Below are 21,985 nucleotides of genomic sequence, written 5' to 3'. Positions count from 1 at the left end.
GAAAGCAGTGCAAGAGCAACAGAGAGAATCTCATCTATGATTATTTTTAAAACCTTGAGTATTTAAACTAAAAAGGACCTCCGAATCTCCGAGGCCAGCGAACAACAAACAGAAAGTCAAGTGCTGCTACCTGTGGGATTCGGAGATTGTTAAAAATTTTTCAAGTGATTTGCAAATCAGAAGAACACCTAAAAGCCTCTTTCAAAATCAGCTAAACAATGGAGAGCTGAATTGTTATCTGTGCCATCCAGGTCACGAGAAATGTTCTTTGTATGATGTCTGGAAGGAGGTGCACAAAATTGATGCCGCTGCTCTTAAAGAAGAAGCAAACTTATGTTTCAAGTCGGTATATCCCTGTTTTTCAAACCTTCTTCATCTATGGGAAATTGGTACAAATCAGTGGTGGAATTAAAAGCCTTGACCCACCCTTTAAAGGGGAAGCCTTGCCCTATGGTGAACATCCATATACATGCGATAACTGTTTCTGTCAATTGAAAGAATTGAAGAACACTCTCCAGCACCAGATCTCGGGCCATTTAGATGGCAAAACAAATAGGCTGGGATTAAAAGGATTCAATCAAAGATAGGCCAGGAAAGGGGAAATGATGGATGCTCTAGAAGTTGAGACTCAAAAAAGAAAATTGGAAGAAGCAGCAAGTAAGGAGAACTTTGACTCCAACAAACTGGAAGGAAAGTCTTCATAAAGCTTGTCTCAGTGGGGAAGACCAAAGGCTTGCAATTAACCTGGTATGTTTACTGAAATCAGGAATATCAGCATGGAATCCAATGCAGATTCTAGTTCTGAAGAATTTAATGTTGAAGCTGCAAAAATGCAACAACCATCATTATGTGGATCTGGTGAAAGATATTAGTGGGTCATTTAAAAATGAACATGATCCCACTAATCATGCTCAGCAGTGAAACATTCTCCTACTTCGCGGATAGATCCTGGTTTAAACAAAGAGGTAATAAACATGGTTGCAAGAAAATTAAAAGAGCTCCTTGCAAATGAAGCTAGTGACGGTGCTCGCTGTCTGAGGTACCTTCATCCAAGCATGAGGAGCTTTACCCTCTAAAGAAATTCTGTCCAGGAAGTCTTTTAATCTTGTACACGACTTATCATCGCACGCTAGGAAATGTAACATGAAACAGGACCCGATACATGCTTTTATTTGTCACATCTTTGTCACGGTACTTTCCTTGCTAAACCGCCAGAATAGCTCACTGTGGGGCTTAAAAGAGATGGTTATAATTTTATGACATTTTTCTGTGTGCAAACACTGCCAACACCGTTGCATCAAGGGAAGCCAGTTTGTACCAAAATAATTATCACAATTATGGCAAAAGCCACTACTAGAAATTTACTTTGGTAACATATGTATGAATGCCGAACAAGATTGGAATCAGTAATTACTAGATCATTAGTCTTAATTTTGGCATAGCGAAATAGGGATACAGGCCACACAGCACTTTCGATTGATGAACACGACTTCAAGTATATTCTATGTTTTTGTTTGAGCCAAATTCTTATGTTAGAATGATGTCAACATATCACAGTTTCCCTTGCAATATTTTTCTAGCTATATAGCTAGTATAGACGAGTGCGAATCCTTAAAGCCAGGTCTTGGAATAAATGACATTTTCTTGGGTTAAGACAATGAGGCATGCATTTGGTGTTTTCGTGTCTCAATGATCATTGTTCCTGTCGGACTAAATTATTTTGAGCGGGAAATTTCCGCACAGCATTGCCATCAATCCTCCAATCCACAATGCCATGGAACAAGGAAAAGACTGCAGTGGTAAGTTGCACTGAAATTATTAAATATGCTGATATCAGAGAGCTTTCATATTTGCGTACATATCTAGCCTAATCCAGAGAAGAGAGTTCTGTAGAGAATGGTTGTCATATGTCGCAATGAAGTGAATTATCTGATTCACTTCACACTAAATCTTGGGTAGTCAGTTCTTTATTGAGCTGTTGTTATCTGTCGAGCAGAATATTAACCTGCTGCACTAGCTCATCCTGTCTTGCTTGGGTAGTCAGTTCTTAATTAACCTGTTGTTATCTGTCGAGCGGAATATTAACCTCACGCGCTAGCTTATTCTGTCTTACTTGGGTAGTCAGTTCTTATTACGCTGTTGTTATCTGCCAGGCAGAATATTAACCTCGCACTTTAGCTAATTCCGTCTTACTTGGGTAGTCAGTTCTTGATTGAACTGTTATCTGTCAAGCAGAAAAATAATGCTAACCTTTTCTACTTTATTTATTTCACCTGCTTTAACCCTAGCATTTCTTGCCTTCTTTGAGAGGTCCATATTTTGAGTTGTTTCTATATTTTGAGAAAGGAATCATCTTCGTGCTTAACATAATATCTGCCTTTTTTTTCTTTCTCCATAGGGAAGCTGGTCTGCTAGCGATATTTGTTCCTCAGTCTTATATGTTAACTTGAGATTTCAGGACATTTAATAAATATTATTATGGCCATTTCATGAAACGTGACAATATACAAAGCTGCGGACTGCATGAGAAAAATAATGCCGCTGGATGGGCTTTGTAAATAAATTAGTGTCATTATGTGTTACCGCAAATGTGACAAATAACACCTCGATCGTACAAAACTTGCTAACTTCGATCTTCAGTTACAGTTAATAATAAGCCATGGGTGGATTCAACACACCATGGCTTATTATTAACCTAATTTGCATGGATTTTTTTCATGGGCAAAGCTCCTCATGAAAGCACAAGATGGTACCATTGTCTTAGTGAGATCTGCGTGGAGTCCTGATGTGGACAACTGGAAGGAAGAAGAAATAAACTTCAGAGAAGGGATGCATCAAAGGGAGATCTAGAAAACTTTGGAGCTTTGAAGAGGCTTGTAGATCATCTTATCAAAGCAAATCGGCTGGCTAAAACTGTGTCCATTCATAATTTGACCTGTTCGGCAGCTCTCAACAAACCTACAGTTATTAACTGTACGTGGCCAACTCAAGGGATATAAGTTATTCCATGGGAGCTCTCAGGAAAGTCTCTTACTATGACGATTCTGGTGCTGTACGCAAGATTCCCTTGAATTTGATTGCCTACTCTACTGACTTGGCTGGTTTCTCCTTGTCCGCTGCAATCCACCTTATGACTCCTTCACCTCAAGAGATAAACAAAGGTGTTGTTTACCTGGGCCTTGGAATTGACAAAGGGTGTTTTTGCCATATTACTGGTTTCTCCCGGCAATTGCCTTCTTAGATTACGATCACAAGCAAAGGCTGTTTCTAAAAAATTTAAAATATGAAATTTGCCAACTGACCTTCTGGAAAGACAAGGGACAGGCACCAAGACTTGCAACAATCCAACACCTCAACGATCTGAAACACCCTTGCCAAGTGTTGGGATTGGATTGTGGATTCAGTAGCACAGATTTGCTCTTGAAATATTTTTGTGACCAAAACTCTGACACTTGTGAAAGACTCCTCACCCCACGTATTGTAGATCTCCTAGAAGAACATGTGCCAGGTTCTCAAGGGACTATCCTGCACATTACAGCTGGATACTTGTTGATCCAGCCCTTCTGAGGTCCAGACTTTGGCTCACAAGAGGATGTACAGGAACCCATCTCATGTGACATCTATATATTACAACTGTGGAAGAAGGTATCGGAAGTGAAGAAGCTGCATCTTCATTCGCAAATGGGGGCAAAGAGTGATCCTTCCAAACATCGGCACTTCATAACGTATGGCTGCTATACTAATGCAGAGGTTTTTCTTATAGTGGCTACAATTCGTCAATTGGCAATGTATCTGCATTTCAAAGGTCTTGGACCACAGTGGGCATCTCCATACAACTCCGGCAACAAAGCCACAGAACGACTAATTGTGGAAATTCAAGGTAAAACTAACCAGCTACAGTCTCTTGATTCCCAACCTACGTGTGGAGACATGCTTAAAAGAAGCTCAAAGGTACAGTATAATATAATATAATACAGTGCCTTGCCACAGTTGGTGCAAAAGTTTCCTCTTCCCACAAGAGGAAAAGGCTTGCCTTTGCCTTCAAGCCAAAACAAGGGCAGCAGAACTACAAATTCCCTGACAAATATAGCGACTTCAAAGAGGCCCAAGTACAAGCTCACAGAAAAGGAGTGAAGAGGATGCAAACTCTTTTTGCAAAGTACATGCCGTCACAATGCGTGGATCTACTAAAAAAGAATAGCAGCTGGGAGAAACCATTTGCTTACGAGAAACCAGAACATTGCACTGTGGTCGACCAGCCCCCTCTGAGAGAATATTGTCATATTGACAAATCATTTGCTATTATCAATGAAGGTCTCGGGTCACGATGCAACAAAGAAGAAACAGATGGAAACATAGACACCCACTCTGAAGCAGGCCATGACAGTTTCGAAACAACAACAGCTGAGTTTGATATCCATACAGAAGAGCATCCTGAGGTGGAAGGCAGTGCTGGTATGACGTGGAAGATAAGCAAATGTGTTGACTGAAAGATGACATATATCCACATAAAACAAGGGTTAAAACTGCTCTTACCTGGCAAATATATCTGTTGCTGTCGCCAAAAGAGACACTGGGTCTCACAGTACCTACCAGGAAAGGAGCCCTTGAATCCTAAACACGACATTTTCAAGTACTGCAATGTTGCTTTAAAGGTAGTTCATGGTAACACACAAGTGTACAACTTCGCACGAGTGGAGGTGATTGAATCTACCACAGATGGATTGGAAGTCGTCAGCCGTGAGAAAAAGGGGAAAATGTCAGTGTGGGTTCACTGTTCCTTATACACAGAAGACGACAACGATTTTAATTTTGCTTCCCACGCTTTATTACTTACTAATAGGGTTCCCTCAGCAATTATCAGTGCAGTGGATTTACAGTCTGTTGTAGAGAGTCCTAGGAAGTTCACAGTTCATCCAGAATCCAGAGCTCTTCTCCAAGAACTGGGATTCTCATCCAGGAATGCCAACCATGATAAGGAAATGCTGTCACCCAGTGAGATAACGGACGATTTAGAAGATGCCACAGGAAACAGCAAAGAATATTACAAAGTAGATGAAGTTTTAAGTACACGCTTCTCAAAAGACACCCTGTCGTATGAGTACAAGGTACAATTCAAGGGCTGTCATAAATTATGTAATTATGACGTCACAATGTGCGCGATGTACTTCTGAGATTTACACAATAAAGAAAACAGGTGTCTTGACCATTGTGATACTACGTCGTTACAATAGTTGTAACATTGGTGCTGGGACCAGGATCTAAAAATGACAGAGGATATAAACAAAGTGAAATCGATCTGAGCAGCCTACAAAGGACACTGCACACAAGATTTTCAAAAGGCAGAAAAACATAACTTCAGAGTTCAGATCACACTGAATTGGAGGCACTCGTAGACAGACTCACATGAAGAGCTGGGGAAATATAATGCAGATGGATGCTAAAATTGTGATGTCTTTGGAAACAGAAGAAGACATTCTAAAAGACACAGAATCAGCCCTACTGTTTCAAGACAATATATCAGACTGGCAATTCAAAATTAAACAATTTTGCAAGAGTAAACAAGAAATACTGGTGAGTCAGTTCCATCATAGTAGTTTGAAACAAGCACCAACGCCTCAAATGCATATCAATTTACCCAAGATAAACATCAAATCCTTTGGAGGAGATCCACTTGAAGGACTCACATTCTGGGATAGCTTTAGTGCAGCTATCGATAAAAATCTTGAACTAAGTGATGTTGAAAAAATGAATTATCCAAATGGAATGCTTAAAGGAGAAGCAGCGAGCACTATCTCTTGGCTGCCATTGACTGAAGAAAATTATAGAAAGGCAACTCAACTATTAAAAGAGCGCTTTCACAAAACCCAAAATTTGACCAACGCTTGCATGGAATCATTACCCAAGATCCACGTGCCAACAAGTGACTCTAAAAATTTAAGGGAATTTCACGATATATACGAAACCAATATTTGTGGCTTAGAAACACTTGGAATAATGACCGAGTCATATGGAAGTTTGCTAATTCCCATACTCCTCAAGAAAATACCCGATGACATACGCTGCTTAATATTCAGAGTGGATCCTTTAGCAGATAGTTCCCTGGATAGATTGAGGGTAGCCATACGACAAGAAATTGAAACACGAGAGAAAAGCCACATATCCTCTCTAGAAGATCCCACATCTGCTGCCATGGACGGAGAAGTATTCGTACCAACCGCTGGGGCTCTACTAACCAGTGCTCAGCAAAAACAAAGATTTCTCAATGGAAAACTGAAAGTAACACGACCATGCACCTACTGCGCGGAAACACACCGCCCAGAGAAATGTGATAAAATTACATCAGTAGAGGAACGGCGATCTATCCTTCAATGCCAACAAAGATGTCGAAACTGTCTTGGACTCAAACACACGAAAATTCAATGCTACTCAAAAGGTCAATACATGAAATGTAAGAAGAAACACCACAATTCAATTTGCGAAGAAAAACAACAAAATCCAACACAAAGCTCATCATATCAAATGAAAGAAACCAGAAATTCAAACAGTTGTCAGTCATCTACCAATACCATAGTGAAGAACACAACCCACATAGGAGCAACACATTCCCTTCATCCTACAAATCATATCCTGATGTAATCCGCCATCACAAAGATCAGTGGAGCCGGTAAACAATATTTTCAAGCTCGCATCCTCTTCAATATGGGATCACAAAGAACCTTTATGTCTCAAGATATGAAGCACAATCTTGAACTAAAAAAAAATGGGAAAAGAAGTTCTGGATATAATTACATTCGGCTCATTTCAAAGTACTAGAAAAATTTAAGATATTGTCTCATTTTTGCTATCGACAGAAAAAGAGAATATCAAAATAAAAGCACTAGTAGCTCCAATTATTTGTCCACCGCTATCAGTCATGATGAAGAATCTAAAGATACCTCCTGAATTAAAAGGACTCAAACTTGCAGATTGTTTGCAATCATCAGAAAATCTTGACGTAGATATCATCACTGGAAACGACTATTACAGTAACCTGATTACTGGAAAAATAATAAAAACTGAAAACAAAGCCTTGATTGCTATGGAAAGCAAATTTGGATGGCTCCTATCAGGACCCCTTGAAAATGAGAGCAACCATGAAAATGACTTAAACACACTGTGTCAAAAGATCGAAATCATGCCAGTAGAAGAGTCAAAACTCGACAACCTATTAACCAAGTTCTGGGAAATCAGCAAAATACCAGAAGAAAGAGACAAAAATGATAATATCATCATAAAATTTCAGAAGACCGTCCGATTTAACAAGGCAACTGGTAGATACAACCTAAGACTCCCATGGAAACTAAACAAACACGATCTACCAACAAACTTCATTTTAAGCAAAAGATGACTGAGCAGTCTACTAAACAGCCTCAACAAGAAAGACCCAGGACTTATTAAGAAATACAACGAACAACTCCTTGAACAAGTTAATCTTGGTTTCATAGAGAAAGTGAGGAACCTCAATCTTCACAAAGGCATTTTGCATTACATTCCCCACTTTTCTGTTTTTAAAACAGACAGCGCGACAACCAAGATGTGAATAGTTTATGACGCATCTGCCAGAGTGTCATCAGAAGCATTGACTCTTAATGACTGTCTACACACAGGTCCAAATCTAATGCAGGATCTAACTGGTATTCTATTAAAGTTCAGGACCCACAAAATAGCCTTCACAGCAGATATAGAAAAAGCTTTCCCACAAATCGAACTAAATAACCAAGATAGGGAGCTACAAGATTCTTATGGCTGAAAGACAAACAAATCCGTTAACAGTGCGGACAATCTGGAAGCTTACAGATTTTGCCGTGTTCTATTTGGAGATTTTGGAGCGTTTATCTTGGTGTAAAAACTACCTCAATTCCCATTTTCGCTGTGACACAAAGACAAGAATTTTAGAGGTGTCAAGCTTTCAGAGTTACTTTCCGAGTTTGAAATTTGCTTGAATGAGTCCAACTCAAAATCAAAACGTTCTTGTCAGAAATGCGCCAGGCAAATTTTCAAATTTTTGTCCCATTTAAAACTGAACATGGACGATAGTCAACCAGGGAAATTAATGGTGAAAAGGCCTGCAAAAAACTCTCCCAGTGCATCTTCACCGGAGCCGCTCAATGTTCGAGGTGAATTACGTGCAAGAGATTGTTGTTGCACAAAGAAAACAACCCTCTGAGAAATCCCCAAGATTATTTGGAAGAGGAGATGAAAAGATTGATGAACGTTCCAGTTGCGGAAACTCAAACAATTACCAAAGTAAGTTGGTTAATTGCGCTTTCAAGTTTTATTTGTTTTCATTGACTTAAGCTTAATTTAGAACTCCTCTATTTTGCATTTTTCTAAGGTGCTTGTGGCATATCCAACCAGTAAGAAATGTCTGGAAACACAATGCGAAGGCCTCCAAGCTACCATAGTTCAACAAGCAAGAGAAAAAATCTACAGGGGTCTTCTTTTCGCCCTGGTCAACTCAACAGAAACAGATTCTATTTCACGTGAAGTCTTCCAAACAAAAATCTCATCAGAATGCAAGCAGTTCGCAAAGACGAAAACCTCCATTAACACAAACGACCCGATTTTAGTTTCAGACTTTAGGAATATCCGATTTGTGAAAGAAGTAGAGGAAAACACTCTATATTTGTAATCAGCATTGCAAGGAGGAGTCAAGGACACAACAAATTTCAATCAGATTGCACTGGGGGCCACAACTTGTATGTCAACACGAATGAAGTCCTCTGTGTTTGAAAACCACCCTAGCATTAGACCTATTTATGAAAAGAATAGGGCTACAGGGGTGCAGCTTCGTTTTAATTTTGCGCACACTAATCAAGCGCAAGTGGAAAGAGCACTCTTAGATGTGAATTTCCATAAATCTTGTGGCCATGATATGCTCCCTCCAAGGCTTGTGAAAGAATCGGCAGCTGTCATAGCTAAACCTATCACTAACATTTTGAACGCCTCCATTCAGCAAGGTTGCTACCCCAGTGCCTGGAAAATGGGACAGGTTACACCTTTGTTTAAGAAAGAAGACGAATTCAATAAAGCAAATTACAGCCCTGTCACAGTGTTACCTGTGCTCAACAATATCTACGAGAGGCTACTGGCTACGCAGCTGGGTGAATTCTATAGCAAGATTGTCGCATTTTATTAGTTCTTCTACGAAGTTCTACAGTTGTGAGACTGCATTATTACGCTTGACTGAGGACTGGAGGCGCATGCGTGATAGAGGGGAACTGGTTGCAGTAGTCTCTATGGACCTTTCTAAAGCTTTTGATGTTATTCAGCATGACTTACTCTTGGCAAAACTCAAAGCATATGGAGTCGGTGAAGAAAGTTGCACGCTACTTAAAGATTATTTGTCAGGAAGACAGCAGCGAGTAAAAGTTGGGGATACTTTCTCTAACTGGGCAGACACCAGAAGAAGGGTTCCACAAAGGAGCGTTTTAGGTCCGATGTTTTTTAATATATTTATTGATGACTTGTTTTACCATGTGAAATATGCTAAACTAAACGCGTACGCAGACGACCATCAGATTTACTCGTCCAACCTGGACCCACTTGCACTGGAAGAGTGTATTTGTCAAGAAGTTAATGTCGCAAATCAGTGGTACAAAAACAATGGCATGATTGTTGATGAGACAAAGCATCAGGCTTTAATTCTGGGGAAAACTGAGCACAAATTTTGCTTCCCGGTAAATCACGCAATAGATATATTTGGGATGCCAATAGATAATAAGCTCTCTTTTGATAAACACATATCAGTTATCTGTAAGAAAATCAACAATCAATTTAATGTAATACTTAGATTTGGAAAACTTATTAATAAGGAGACATTATTCAAGCTCTATAAAGCCTTTATTTTGCCAGACTTTCACTACTGTTCTTCTGTTTGGCACTTCTGTGGTGTGCGCAATACCGACAAATTAGATAATCTTAACAAGCGTATTCTTAGGTTTTTACTACAAGACTACAGTTGTCCATATGCCATTTTACTCAGCAAAGTTAACTATTCATTAGACGGCTACAGAATTTCATGATTATATTATATAAGAGTCTGTTTTTTACTTATTATCCAGTTTATTTAAGGGATATGTTAACTGTACATACCTTATCTGATAATCTGGGTGGTAATTATATTCTGGACCTTCCCAAAGCAAAAACAACTGCTTATGGTCTGCACTCTTTTTCATACTTAGCTAGTAAAATATGGAACTCTCTCCTGGACACTTACAGGACATCTGATTTTCTTCAATTCAAGCAAAAGATCCTTAAATGTGAGGCCTTTCCACAGTGTAAATATATATCGTGTATAAATGATAATAGAATTATAATTGTATTTCATTTTATTTTATTTTATCTATTTACTTTTTCTTTCTAATATTTATTTCTCTCAAAGATATTAGCTAACAAGCTACTCTGTAAATTCGAGGTTAAATAAAGTATACGTATGTGTGTTTCTTATTTGCAACTCAGTTATTCTTCAACATGGCAGATGCAAGGCACATGACATGTCTCAGTTAAATTAGTTAGGTATTTGTAGCAGCCACTCAACTTTGATCAGAGCCCAAAAACGAATGGGAGAGGGATTCGATGATGACATTCTTGAATGGAAGCACAACACTGAGACATCAAAGAAAAAGGTTCAGCTTTGAGAAGTGAAAAACGTTCAAATCCCAGTTATCAACAAAGATGATATGGAAGTTGAAGTACCTGTGGACTTCACCAAGGGTACGGTGTCAAGTTACCAGCACTATTCGGAGACTATTTTCCAGGAATGCCAAGAGTTGCTACTTAGAATGTGGGAAGAACTGCATTCTGATTTAAATCAGGATGTGCTGGAAAGAAGTTTGCAGCATCTAGAGTGTGAGGAATTACCAACGTATAAGTCTGAATTTTTTGTATTGATTACTTATATACGTTTCATTATTACTATTTCTTGCACTATTATTTTTACAGTGTATATTGATGTCTATTATTATTATATTTATAATTCTTTTCTTTGAAATGTTCTTCTCCTCTGCCCCCTATCACAAGAAATGTCATTTGATGTATGCAACTATTATTTAAACTGTGCAAATAATTATAAATGGACTGTTTCGTAACTAAAACATTCTTTTATAAATCATGAACAATATAAACCTGCAAGTACTACAACTATGTTGTACTCTAAGACCTAGTTGAGGAACAAGCAAAGAAAGAATATGTTATAATTTCTGAGTGATTGCTAGCATTTCTTTTCTCAGATAAAATAAATTATACTGATGATGATGACGATGATGATGGCAATGATGATAATGACAGGGGCAGATCTATGGGGAGGGTGCAGCGGGTGCTCACCCCCTCCTAAGAAAAATCCTGGATCTGCCCCTGAATGATAATAGTACTTGAACCATGAATATTTATGAACTTGTACATGTGGAAAACATTTCATTCCCTTGGTTGCTCATGTTTTAGCTCAATATGTGCCTGCCTATAAAGTATTCAAGGATATTGTTATCCATCATCTTCCACATGAAAACTCCGACAAAATGGCTAAAAAGTCTGAAGAGGTTTGTAACAAGCTTATTAATTTTCACTTTCACATGCAAATGATATCTGAAAGATTACATATTTGAACTGCAGAGCAAGATATGAAGACACAGCTGATCATCACAGTTATATACACAACTTAAGCAGCTGTGAAATTAAAGCCTGAACGAAATTCAGGCCAGAACAGGATCCCATTCATTTTTTTTGTTTTTCAAGCTTTAATTTCACAACTGCTTAAGTTGTGTATGTAACTGTGATGATCATCTGTCTTCACTTTCACATATGATTAAAGAGGATTGTTCAATTTTACAGAATTTATATGCAGACCATATTCTGAGTCTAATGTGTTGTATTTTAGTGTTATCTAGGCGTGGAATTTCTAAATCCCAACAAGTCTGTTGATATGGCTCAACTCCTCACAAAATTCCATGAGAAGTATGTTCCAAGTGCAGAGTACCAGGATGGTAGACAACTTCTTCACAAGATTCCATTAGACGGGCATCAGTTGACAGAAGAGCGAGCTAGAAATGTGCAGTGGAGTTACAGACTAGAGGCAACTTCATATGATTGTCTTGAAGGCCTGGAAACAAATCATGCTGATTGGCACTGGAAGGTCAAGCTTTTACAGGCAGGAAAAATAGTCTAAAGATATAAAAAAAATTGACCATGAGCTGGACTGGCTCTCATTGATTTTAAAGTATGCTATTTGAATATTTATATGAGTAATAACGAAGAGGCAAGATTTGCTGTTACTCCGAGTTTCGTGCTTACGCACTCATCAGACAGTATTTAATGATAAGCATTCCTATCAACTAGATATATATACACGGTATTAAACAATAGGCTACAAACCCAGAACAAACCTACATGTAGACTCATTAACCCTGCAAAAAGTGAGATTGGACGTATCAGTAAAGAAATCCTCGCGAACATTAACACGACTGTGAGACAGAAGACTGGCCTTAACCAATGGAAAAACTCATCATCCGTCATCAACTGGTTCTCCTCTATACAACACAAAGATCAACATACCTTCGCCGTATTTGACATTGAGAACTTCTACCCTTCCATTACTGAGAAACTTCTTACAGACGCAATCAACTTCGCCAAACAATTCACTTCCATTACGGACCGCGACATCGATATTATTATGCATTCAAGAAAATCCCTTCTCTTTGACAGTAACACCGCCTGGATCAAGAAAAACAACAGTTCTTTTGACGTTACTATGGGCAGCTTCGACGGAGCCGAAGTATGCGAGCTCGTAGGCTTATTCATTCTCGACGACCTGTGTAACATATACGGGATAGACAACATCGGGCTTTACAGAGACGACGGACTTGCCATCTTCAAAAACATCTCCGGACCTCAAGCAGACCGTACAAGGAAGGACATAACAAGACGCTTCAAGACATATGGACTTAACATTACCATACAGACTAACATGAAAATTGTTAACTACCTGGACGTCACCTTCGATCTTACAAAAGGTACCTACTGCCCCTACAGAAAGCCTAACGACGAGCCGCAGTACATCAACACAAAGTCTAACCACCCACCTAACATAATAAAGCAACTTCCAGCATCCATCAATCGCCGTATTTCCGCCAACTCATGCAACGAACACGAATTCAACAAGGCCAAACCAATCTACGAAACTGCTTTGAAAGCCAGCGGATACTCTGAAACACTAATTTACAACGAAGACAATCAACCAACACGCCCCCGACGCAACAGACAAAGAAACATTATATGGTACAACCCTCCATTTAGTAAAAACGTAAAGACAAACATCGGTAGAACATTCCTGAAGCTCATATCTAAGCACTTTCCGAACCAACATAAATACCACAGCCTCTTCAACAAAAACAACGTCAAAGTCAGCTACAGTTGCATGGACAACATGAAAACAGTAATCAACAAACACAACATGAAAATAACAAACGCCGACAACAACGCCAACGCAATCACCGGAGAGCAATGCAACTGCCGCAAAAAAGACCAATGCCCGCTAGACAACAAATGCCTGACTTCCAGTGTAATCTACAACGCACAAGTTACAACTAACAACACAACCAAGAACTACATTGGACTGACAGAAGGAACATTCAAACAGAGATTCTCGCAGCACAAATCCACATTTAAGCACAGAAAACACATCAACAGCACCGAGCTTTCTAAATACATCTGGCAACTACACGACAAAAAACAAGACTTCAACATCAAATGGTCAATTATTAGCCGTGCAAGACCCTACAACAACATTTCCAAACGATGCGACCTCTGCCTCACAGAAAAACTAATGATTATCAAACATAGCAACGACAATCTACTAAACAAAAGATCAGAACTTATTTCTAAATGCCGGCACGAGAACAAATTCTACTTGAAGAACGCTTGACACTTTCTTTATATTGTACTGCACCCACGCAGTTTATACTCGTCCCCGTAATTTCTGTCTTCACACCTATTGTTTTCCAGTATAACTATCACTTATTGTAACGCAACTAGTCCAGCAATTAGCCTATTGTTTAATACCGTGTATATATATCTAGTTGATAGGAATGCTTATCATTAAATACTGTCTGATGAGTGCGTAAGCACGAAACTCGGAGTAACAGCAAATCTTGCCTCTTCGTTATTACTCATATACTCAGCTCTACACTATATGTGTATTGAGCACTATTTTAATGGGATCTGCTACTTCCTCATATGGTTATATTTGAATATTTAACTTTTTTTGTCACATAGCCAAACAATCTTAAATAATATTATTCAATGTAACATCCTCCAACATTTTCACCAATTTTTTTTCAAGCAATCTGCATTTACACCATATATGTGTCATTATTAGTGATCATTTAGCAATATTTGGTTTTCTCTGTTAACAAGTTTGAGTGAACCAGGGCACAAAATGTTTCATATTATTCTAGTTTATCTGTGGCTTTGAATTGTAGATTGCTGAGGACTTATTTGTCAAGGCTGAGTCTAGTGGAGACATTGGAACCTCTGTGGCATCAATGAACCGAACTGGGAAAGTCACTGCCAAAAAGGGCCCATATGATGAGTATAATGCATTCAAAAAGTTTTTTGACAGAGAAACAGAGGCTCATATCATTGCCGCTTGGATGGAATTTACAGGAATGCAAGAGCTTAATGGTAAGAATAGTCCTTCCCTGGTAACATGCAGGATAAAGAATTGGGAGAGGAGGAAGATAGAGAGAGGGGGAGGGGGTTAAAGGAATATTGTCATGTTTAATTGCACCTTTAGAAATTCTTGCATAGTGCATTGCTGCTATGTGTAGTTAGAACCGAATGACTGATGCAGTCTGAATATTAATGGTGCTATTTTTTATTTTTTTCAAGATGCACCAACTAACCATATTGTGCCAAATTCTTCGAAGAATTGGTCCAAGATCCAGAAAAGAACCTGGTTACATGGTGAAATTGCTGAATTTCTTGACAAGTTTTTGTTTGGTGAATCCACTGAATTTGTTACTTGGCTACATCACGGGATTTTCGACATGGAGCAAGAAAGGAAAGAAGGATACAAAGTCCCATGTTGCTGAATGTAGTGATCACTTTCTATTGCACCCATTGAGAGTGAAGTAAGTCTTTTGCTTCCACAGCATATGAGCATAAAATTCTATTTTTAGATCTTAGAAGATATTAAGGGATAGGCTACATAGGCATGCCAGAGAGGCTAGCAGTATCTCTATTATTAAAACTGTCCTTTTAACTCTTCTTAGAGAAAATTGACTATAATTTTTAAAAACTATAACGTATTTTTGACATCATATATTTAGTTTCTTAGTTCATGCATTGTTTCGTAGTTCTAGCATGGTACTTGGGCATTTTTGGATGCCTCCATCTCCCTTGTTTTGTTTTAAAAATATGATAATTTTCGAAATTTAGTTGATGTATTCATTGTGTAGAAAAGTGTGATGCAAGTGTGATAAAAAGGAGCATTTTATAAAGCTTACATCTAGTGCAAGACATGACAATAAACTCTCTATGCAAATATGCTCATGCTGTTGCTGCTTTCACAATATATACTATTTCTGTTAAGGTTTTTTTGTCATCATCCCAATTTAATGTTAACCTGTAGCTGCAAGCCAAAACAAAATCACCATCATTAATTAAACTTTACAACTTTACAATTGTCATTGTTAAAGATTATTCACATTTTCAGGCACGAAATTTCCCCGCATGCCTACATTTAACCAGACCTAATGTCAAATGATGAGCGTGATAATGTGGGGTATTACAAATGCAGAGGTGTAAATTGTTTTCTTCTGTACAAGACCAAGGCTAGTAGAGACAGGTGGGTTTCTGTCTGATTATAAGTAATTTAATTTTACTTTTGGAATTCAGTCAAGACATAATTTACAGATAACAATGATTTATTGTTGGAATAAACACATGACATTGAATTTTTACTTGCTGTAACCTTGCTCAGTTTATTTGAAAGTCTATTTGTTGATTACCAAATTTAGATATAATTGGTTTGAAAGTAGGATGACTAGTAATTTTTGTTTGTCTTAGGAATATCTGGAAGAAAGGAAAACACAAATCAAAATAGTTTGAAATCATGTTTATAATAAGTGTGTGTAAAAACTACTGTACAAACAATAACAGAAGCAAATTATTTGTACATGTTATGACAAAATTCTAGACATGAAAGGAAGACACATCCAAACCTTGTAGCCCCCCAGTTGATGTCAACAAGGAGCCCTCAGAACAAAGTACAGATACTTATAAACACAAGTATAACTATCACATAGCTAGACTGTTTTATGGACTTCTGATGGAGAACACACATGACTCAGTCAGAGAGGGGGATGCAATAAGACTGATGGACTACACAAAATTTTCTCTAATGCTATTTAGAAAGTTCCGAAAAAGACAAATATGCATATACAACTTTGCAAAGTGTTTGCTATTTTGTCTGAAAGTGAGGCTTATCATCTTTTCTGGAATCATTTCTTTAATGGAAAAGGAAGGAAGGGTAAAAACATTCCTCTTGATTTAATGATGGAATTCTTTAATCAAAGTCTCAAATCATGCCTAAGAATGCTAGGTGAAAACATTAATGAAACAAATGCCTAAAGAGTTGCCAGATCACTCTCTCTTATGAAGAAAACACTTAATTCAGTTGACTGCGACATAAGCATGCCCGATAACAGGGGTACCCACAATTTAATCGCAGCTCAGGAGAGTGTCTCCCAAATAGTTACAGACCTTATTGCTGGTAAGGCATTTAGTTTCCAGTCTCGAAGAGAAGGGTATGCAACCTTTCCTGATTTTCAAAGGGATATCCTCAAAGGTATTGATTATAGAGACTTCTTTTCATGGTCAAGGGGGCTACTTAAAACATGGGAAGCCATGTATGAATAGATACAATGCAGTTTTCCACAGTTTATAGCCGTATGGCCAATTAACTACCATTTGTCACCATATAGACTGTACAGTTAAAACTCAAACTCAGATCAGGGCAGGAAAAAACTCAGGTCCAGACGTGAAAATGGAAGTTTAGTGGTCTGATGTGCAAGTGAAATTAACCTCATTAGACTTGTTAGGTTAATTTCTAGTCAAAAACAATTTCCAAAACTGAAGACTGCAAGATGGGCAAAACAATGAGTAGTTGGTTATAAACATTGCATGCCTATTAGGCAAGTAATATTTTAGTGAGGGCAACTGAAAACTGAAATGGACTGGCCGTTGGGCAACTGGATTTCAATTGTTTTTTTTCTGCCCTGCTGTTGAACAGAGTGACTTTCACTGACAAGTTTAACTCTGCATTAATGATATTTCATTGAGTTCAGTTACTCTGAAAATAGCTGTGGCTGTGTATTATTCTGTGGAGAATTTCAAAATGTGCACTTAAAACACCGTCTGTTATGACTCAATAGGTAATACTTTTACCAATACAAAAGGGATCTAAAAATAATAGTATACATGGATATATGTTACTTAAAAGAACAATGTGCAGTGTGCATAGATATCGGGAAATGGAAAAGAGGGTATACATGCACTCTCCACATTCCCTAGGGCAATGTAATGTTGATTTAACTCATTAATTATGAGTGCATTCTTTTTAAACTGGAGTGATTATCGAGACTGAGTACTATTTGTATGAACACACTGTTCACATGAGCTAAACCTGTATAGTGGTTCCAAAAAGGACACTATGAACAGGCATAACAAGCAAGCCGAAAGCAAAAGATGCCATAAAAAACAGTGTACTAATTACATGTTTTAAATTCACTTGTATAAAGTGGTAAGTGTGTTAGATTTTTGTCTTTTGCTTCATCCACAATATGTACAATGTAAATGTCTACTGTATATTTTTGGGAAATATAATAGCCTGCAGAACAGGACAACATTGCAATAATAACAATAATTGTTTGATTAGTAATATCTTTTGCCTTTGTCTCTTGGTGTTATTGTAAAGAGCATTTAATATTCGTAAGTGGTAATGAAATAAAGACTAGCCTTCAGTAGCAAAGCTTAAGACTTCTTCTAGTTCATCTTCACAAATGGGAAACTCTTCTTGGCCAGAGCTGTTTCCTGAGTCAAAGTATTTGCCAAACATGATGTCTTCACTCACATCCCTATGTCCAAGAGTCATGTGTGAGTCTACATTTGTTGTGTCAAGACCCTTGGTCAGTAATTGATCAAACAGGTTATCGCTTGAAATGTTGAAGTCCTCAAATAACTCATTTAAAACTTCAATGATGTCTCTAGCAAGTGGCAGGGATGTTATGTGGTGGTTTTCAATGAGGTGACCTATGTCAAAGATATGATTTGCATCACTTACAATCCCATCAATAACATCATCTGAGAACCCATGGGCCATTTCAGTGTTTCCCAACACAGGGAATTCAATGTTACAGTCTAGTTTTTCTTGTAGTTCATGCACTGCTAATTTCAAGTCTGAAACATATTCTTCATTGATAATTCTTTCACTATCAGGCACACTCTCTGAAACTACTGTTTCTCCAGAAGGAGGGATGTTTACATTGCACTTTTCACCACCACATTTGCACATTTGGTGGCAAATGCTACAGCAGTCATGCCCATCTTTAAGCGAATCCACTGCCTCCACAAACTGTTTCAGAAAGGCAACACGGAGACATGTTCAAACTTTGATGGAGTTCTTCATTTGTTTATCACAAAGTCGCAGCTGTTGACCATGGTAGAATATCACATTGAAAGACTGCTTCCCATCTCTTCCAGCTCTACCAGCTTCTTGCAAATAACTTCTCAGATCAGGAGCAGGGCCATAATGGATTACATATCTTATGTCTTTGAAATTGAAACCAAGGCTCAAAGCAGAAGTTGCAAGAACTACCCTAATGGGCCCATCATCAAACTTAAATGAATTTTTTACACGCTCCTTCAGCTCATCTGGGCTGTTACTATGGTATACCCCAAGAAAGCAGTTTGAAGGTGACTTTTCTTGGTCACCATATGCTCGATCTCCAAGTCTCATCAGCTGGTAGCCCAGGACAGGTGATAGGTCACTAATACTCCAGCAAAAGATGATTGTCTTTGGCCGATTTCCCCGATGCTCGGCAATTTTATCAACCAGCCAGTTAAACATACTTTGTCCTTTCTTGACTTTCTGGACAGAAAACCGTTTTTTATTGTTACTGATGGAAACATCAACAATTTGAAGTGAGTGAAATCCAAGTAGCTTTACGAGTCCTTCTCAACTCTTCTTCTCCACGGTGGCACTAAGAGCAAGTATTGGGGTTCCTTGTTTCAGAAAAGATCAGAGAGAGCCAATCTCTCCATATACCTCTCTAAAAGCTCCTTTCTTGTGTGATGATTTCCCCCTATATAGAAACATAACAATACATAAGCAAATTCAAACTGAATGGCTTGACTAAATGTCCTTCAAAACTGATATGACCAAACTTAATGATTTTTACTTAAGCTTGGCTTGTCAGTAAATTTATTTCTAGCATTTTGATATGAATTTTATAACAGATTGACACCAACCCTTGGGTTGCCACATGCACACCTGACTCATCAAAAAGATTATGTGTCTATGTACATGTATGTATGACAGTTGTAATGGGAAGTCAGCAGACGACACACTTATCGATTACAACAAGGTAATACAAAAACACATCTTCTATCAAGACTGTCATCATGGTGCAAAGAAAACAAGGGAAGAAATGACCTACGGGAAAAGGTGACTTCCACATCGCAAATGCACCTAAACAATAGCCACTATCACTTACCAACTCTGAGATACATAAGCCTCGTCTACAGCAAGTAGCTTGACGTTGTTCTTCAATTCTGAATTCTTAAGCTTTGGAATCCAATTCTTCCTCAGCCACATTTCAGCACTGCCAAACACTACCTCATATTTCCCTTCTAGTATTTCGTCATCGATCTTCGGACTCTTGCCAATTGCTGCACCCACAATTCCCAACTCGTTAAGTTTGACAACCTGTTCTTCAGTGATTGCTTGCAACGCACTCACAATGAACATGGCACCTTTCAACGCCGTTCACTCAGACGTGAATCCTCGGGAAAAGCTGATAAATCAAGCTTTTCCCGAAGCCTGTTGGTAGGAGACGCAGGACATCTTTCTTCTTCAACAATGCTTCGATGCATTCCTTCTGTTTGTCCTTTAAAAAATCAATATGCGGAAACAAATTCACAGCAGAAGCAAACACGTCTTCTCTACTCAAGGCCACCATTTTGTTTTTCTCGCATCGTACTTCACATGGCTTAAAGCAGCCAGTCAGAAAAAATCGTTCGCCAGGCGAATGGTTGAAAAAGCATAAACAATGGTGTGACTACAGGCGGATTTTTCTCACCTCGCGCTTCACGCACGCACATGTGTATTGCATTTGAGCCTGCTAATCTGCCTGTACTGCAGGCTAGGATTCCCTTGCTGTCGATCTGCGTTCGATTCCTTTGAATCGTGTTACCAGCTTTGATTCTTGTTCTTTTGCCGCAAAAGGACTTTTCTCTGTCTTCTTGTTCAGTACGAGACCTCTGACACAAGTCATTCGACTCTGAAAATTGCTAAAGCCGGGTGTCACAATTTCAACCAATTTTCCTGTGTGAGACTGTCACTTTCACTAACACTGAGACAATATGCCTTCACTATAACGCTCGAAAGGTTCTTGCTCTCAAATCTAACTCCAAACAAATCAATCAGATTGCTAACAAAGCTAAAGTTACAGCATTTACGAACATGTTGTTGATTTAGAGGTTGAAGTAACGAATTTCCCAGTGTTTTATACGCCATGTTCGCACTCGAAGTGATTGTACCCAGAGATTGTACATCCATTGCACGCGGCTTAGAATTGGAAATCTGGGAACAACTTTATTGTTTATCAACTTCCGATGCAGCTGCGCACACTCTGTTTATGACCAATGAAATGTCCAGCTGAAAAACTGTATCCCAGAGGTCTCTGTTTTTCTGTTCCACTGGACAAGGGTAACAAAGGCTCTGGGAACGAGATTGTTAATCATGTTGTCAGTGTTGTCAATCTTAAAGGAATATTACCCTGTGAAAAACAAATTTCAAGCATGTTTATTGATGAAAAAGGTTCCACTCGCTTAGTTCTTGTTCTTGATTTCATGCACGTCAAACTGACCAAAATTTACCTGACATTTATGTGTCTCAACGGGGTACTTTTTTCGGGCCGTGGAAGAGACTTCCACACAACAGAATATAGAGTATGTCCTTTCAGGAAATTTTAGTTTCAACTTGAAATTCAATGTACCAGAGAGCTTTTCAGGGTATTGAAATTAGCTAAAATTAGCCCTTTTGCTTACAAGCTTCGATTAACCCATTGACTCCTGGAGCTTTTTCCCAAAAATGTATTTTTTTGGACATTTTGGAGATTTTCAGGCTGGATCTGGGCCAAATTAGCTCCAATCTACTTAAAAAGGCATTTGCAACATGACAGCATGCCTTTCCTTCCACTAGCATCGCGTTTTATGACATTCTTGCTCGGGCTTCTGTGAGAAATCAAAATTGACCTAAGTCTTTAGGCTTTTCGATTTTTTTATTTTTTTTCGCCTTTCCTTTTTCTATAATTTAACTATCAAACATTGCGATAAGACAAAAGTTAAAACCATCACGGTTAAAAACTCTAAAAACTGTAAAAAACTCTAAAAAGCGACAATGTTTACTCAATGTCATTTTCAAGTCAAAATGAATAAGAAAATGTCATTTGAATATAAATTTACAAAACAAATCCTTAGAGACTTAAATAAAACACTATTAAATTCGAGAAATAGGTGCATGCAGTGTCACGTAAAGAGTTTAGCACGAACGGAGTCCTCCTGGGTATTTAGCCCAGGGGTGCTCACCATTTACAAAAACCATCCAGTTCGAAATTTCAGGCATAAACATTAAAATTAAATTGAACATTGCGGGAGAGGGAATCGC

General features: G+C 38.3%; 2 protein-coding genes across 2 annotated transcripts in view; one reads left to right on the top strand and one right to left on the bottom strand.

The window, feature by feature from the left end:
- The window catches only part of LOC145501134 (uncharacterized), a 68,519-nt gene that overhangs the window by 20,158 nt on the left and 26,376 nt on the right, over positions 1-21,985 (top strand). The gene's annotated exons all lie outside the window — the stretch shown is intronic.
- Positions 18,690-20,407, bottom strand: LOC145500028 (uncharacterized). The gene is made up of 4 exons (XM_081479535.1): positions 20,094-20,407; positions 19,812-20,023; positions 19,364-19,400; positions 18,690-19,258 (listed from the first exon to the last, which is right to left on the bottom strand). Exons 1-4 carry the CDS (start codon positions 20,274-20,276, stop codon positions 18,701-18,703), a joined length of 990 nt encoding a protein of 329 aa, XP_081335661.1. The 5' UTR covers positions 20,277-20,407; the 3' UTR covers positions 18,690-18,700.

This window comes from Orbicella franksi, chromosome 10 (assembly GCF_964199315.1).
Source record: "Orbicella franksi chromosome 10, jaOrbFran1.1, whole genome shotgun sequence".
Classification (NCBI taxonomy): domain Eukaryota; kingdom Metazoa; phylum Cnidaria; class Anthozoa; order Scleractinia; family Merulinidae; genus Orbicella; species Orbicella franksi.
The sequence above is the reverse complement of the archived record's forward strand: the minus strand, read 5'-3'. Positions and strand labels throughout refer to the sequence as shown.

What these genes read in the sequence shown, in the direction of transcription:
- LOC145500028 (XM_081479535.1), bottom strand. Translation starts at nt 20,276, where the DNA reads ATGGTGGCCTTGAGTAGAGAAGACGTGTTTGCTTCTGCTGTGAATTTG. An exon ending in AGCTTTTCCCGAGGATTCAC is followed by an intron (nt 20,024 to 20,093) that starts GTCTGAGTGAAC and finishes ACTGAAGAACAG; the next exon opens with GTTGTCAAACTTAACGAGTT. An exon ending in AGAAAGGAGCTTTTAGAGAG is followed by an intron (nt 19,259 to 19,363) that starts GTATATGGAGAG and finishes GGACTCGTAAAG; the next exon opens with CTACTTGGATTTCACTCACT.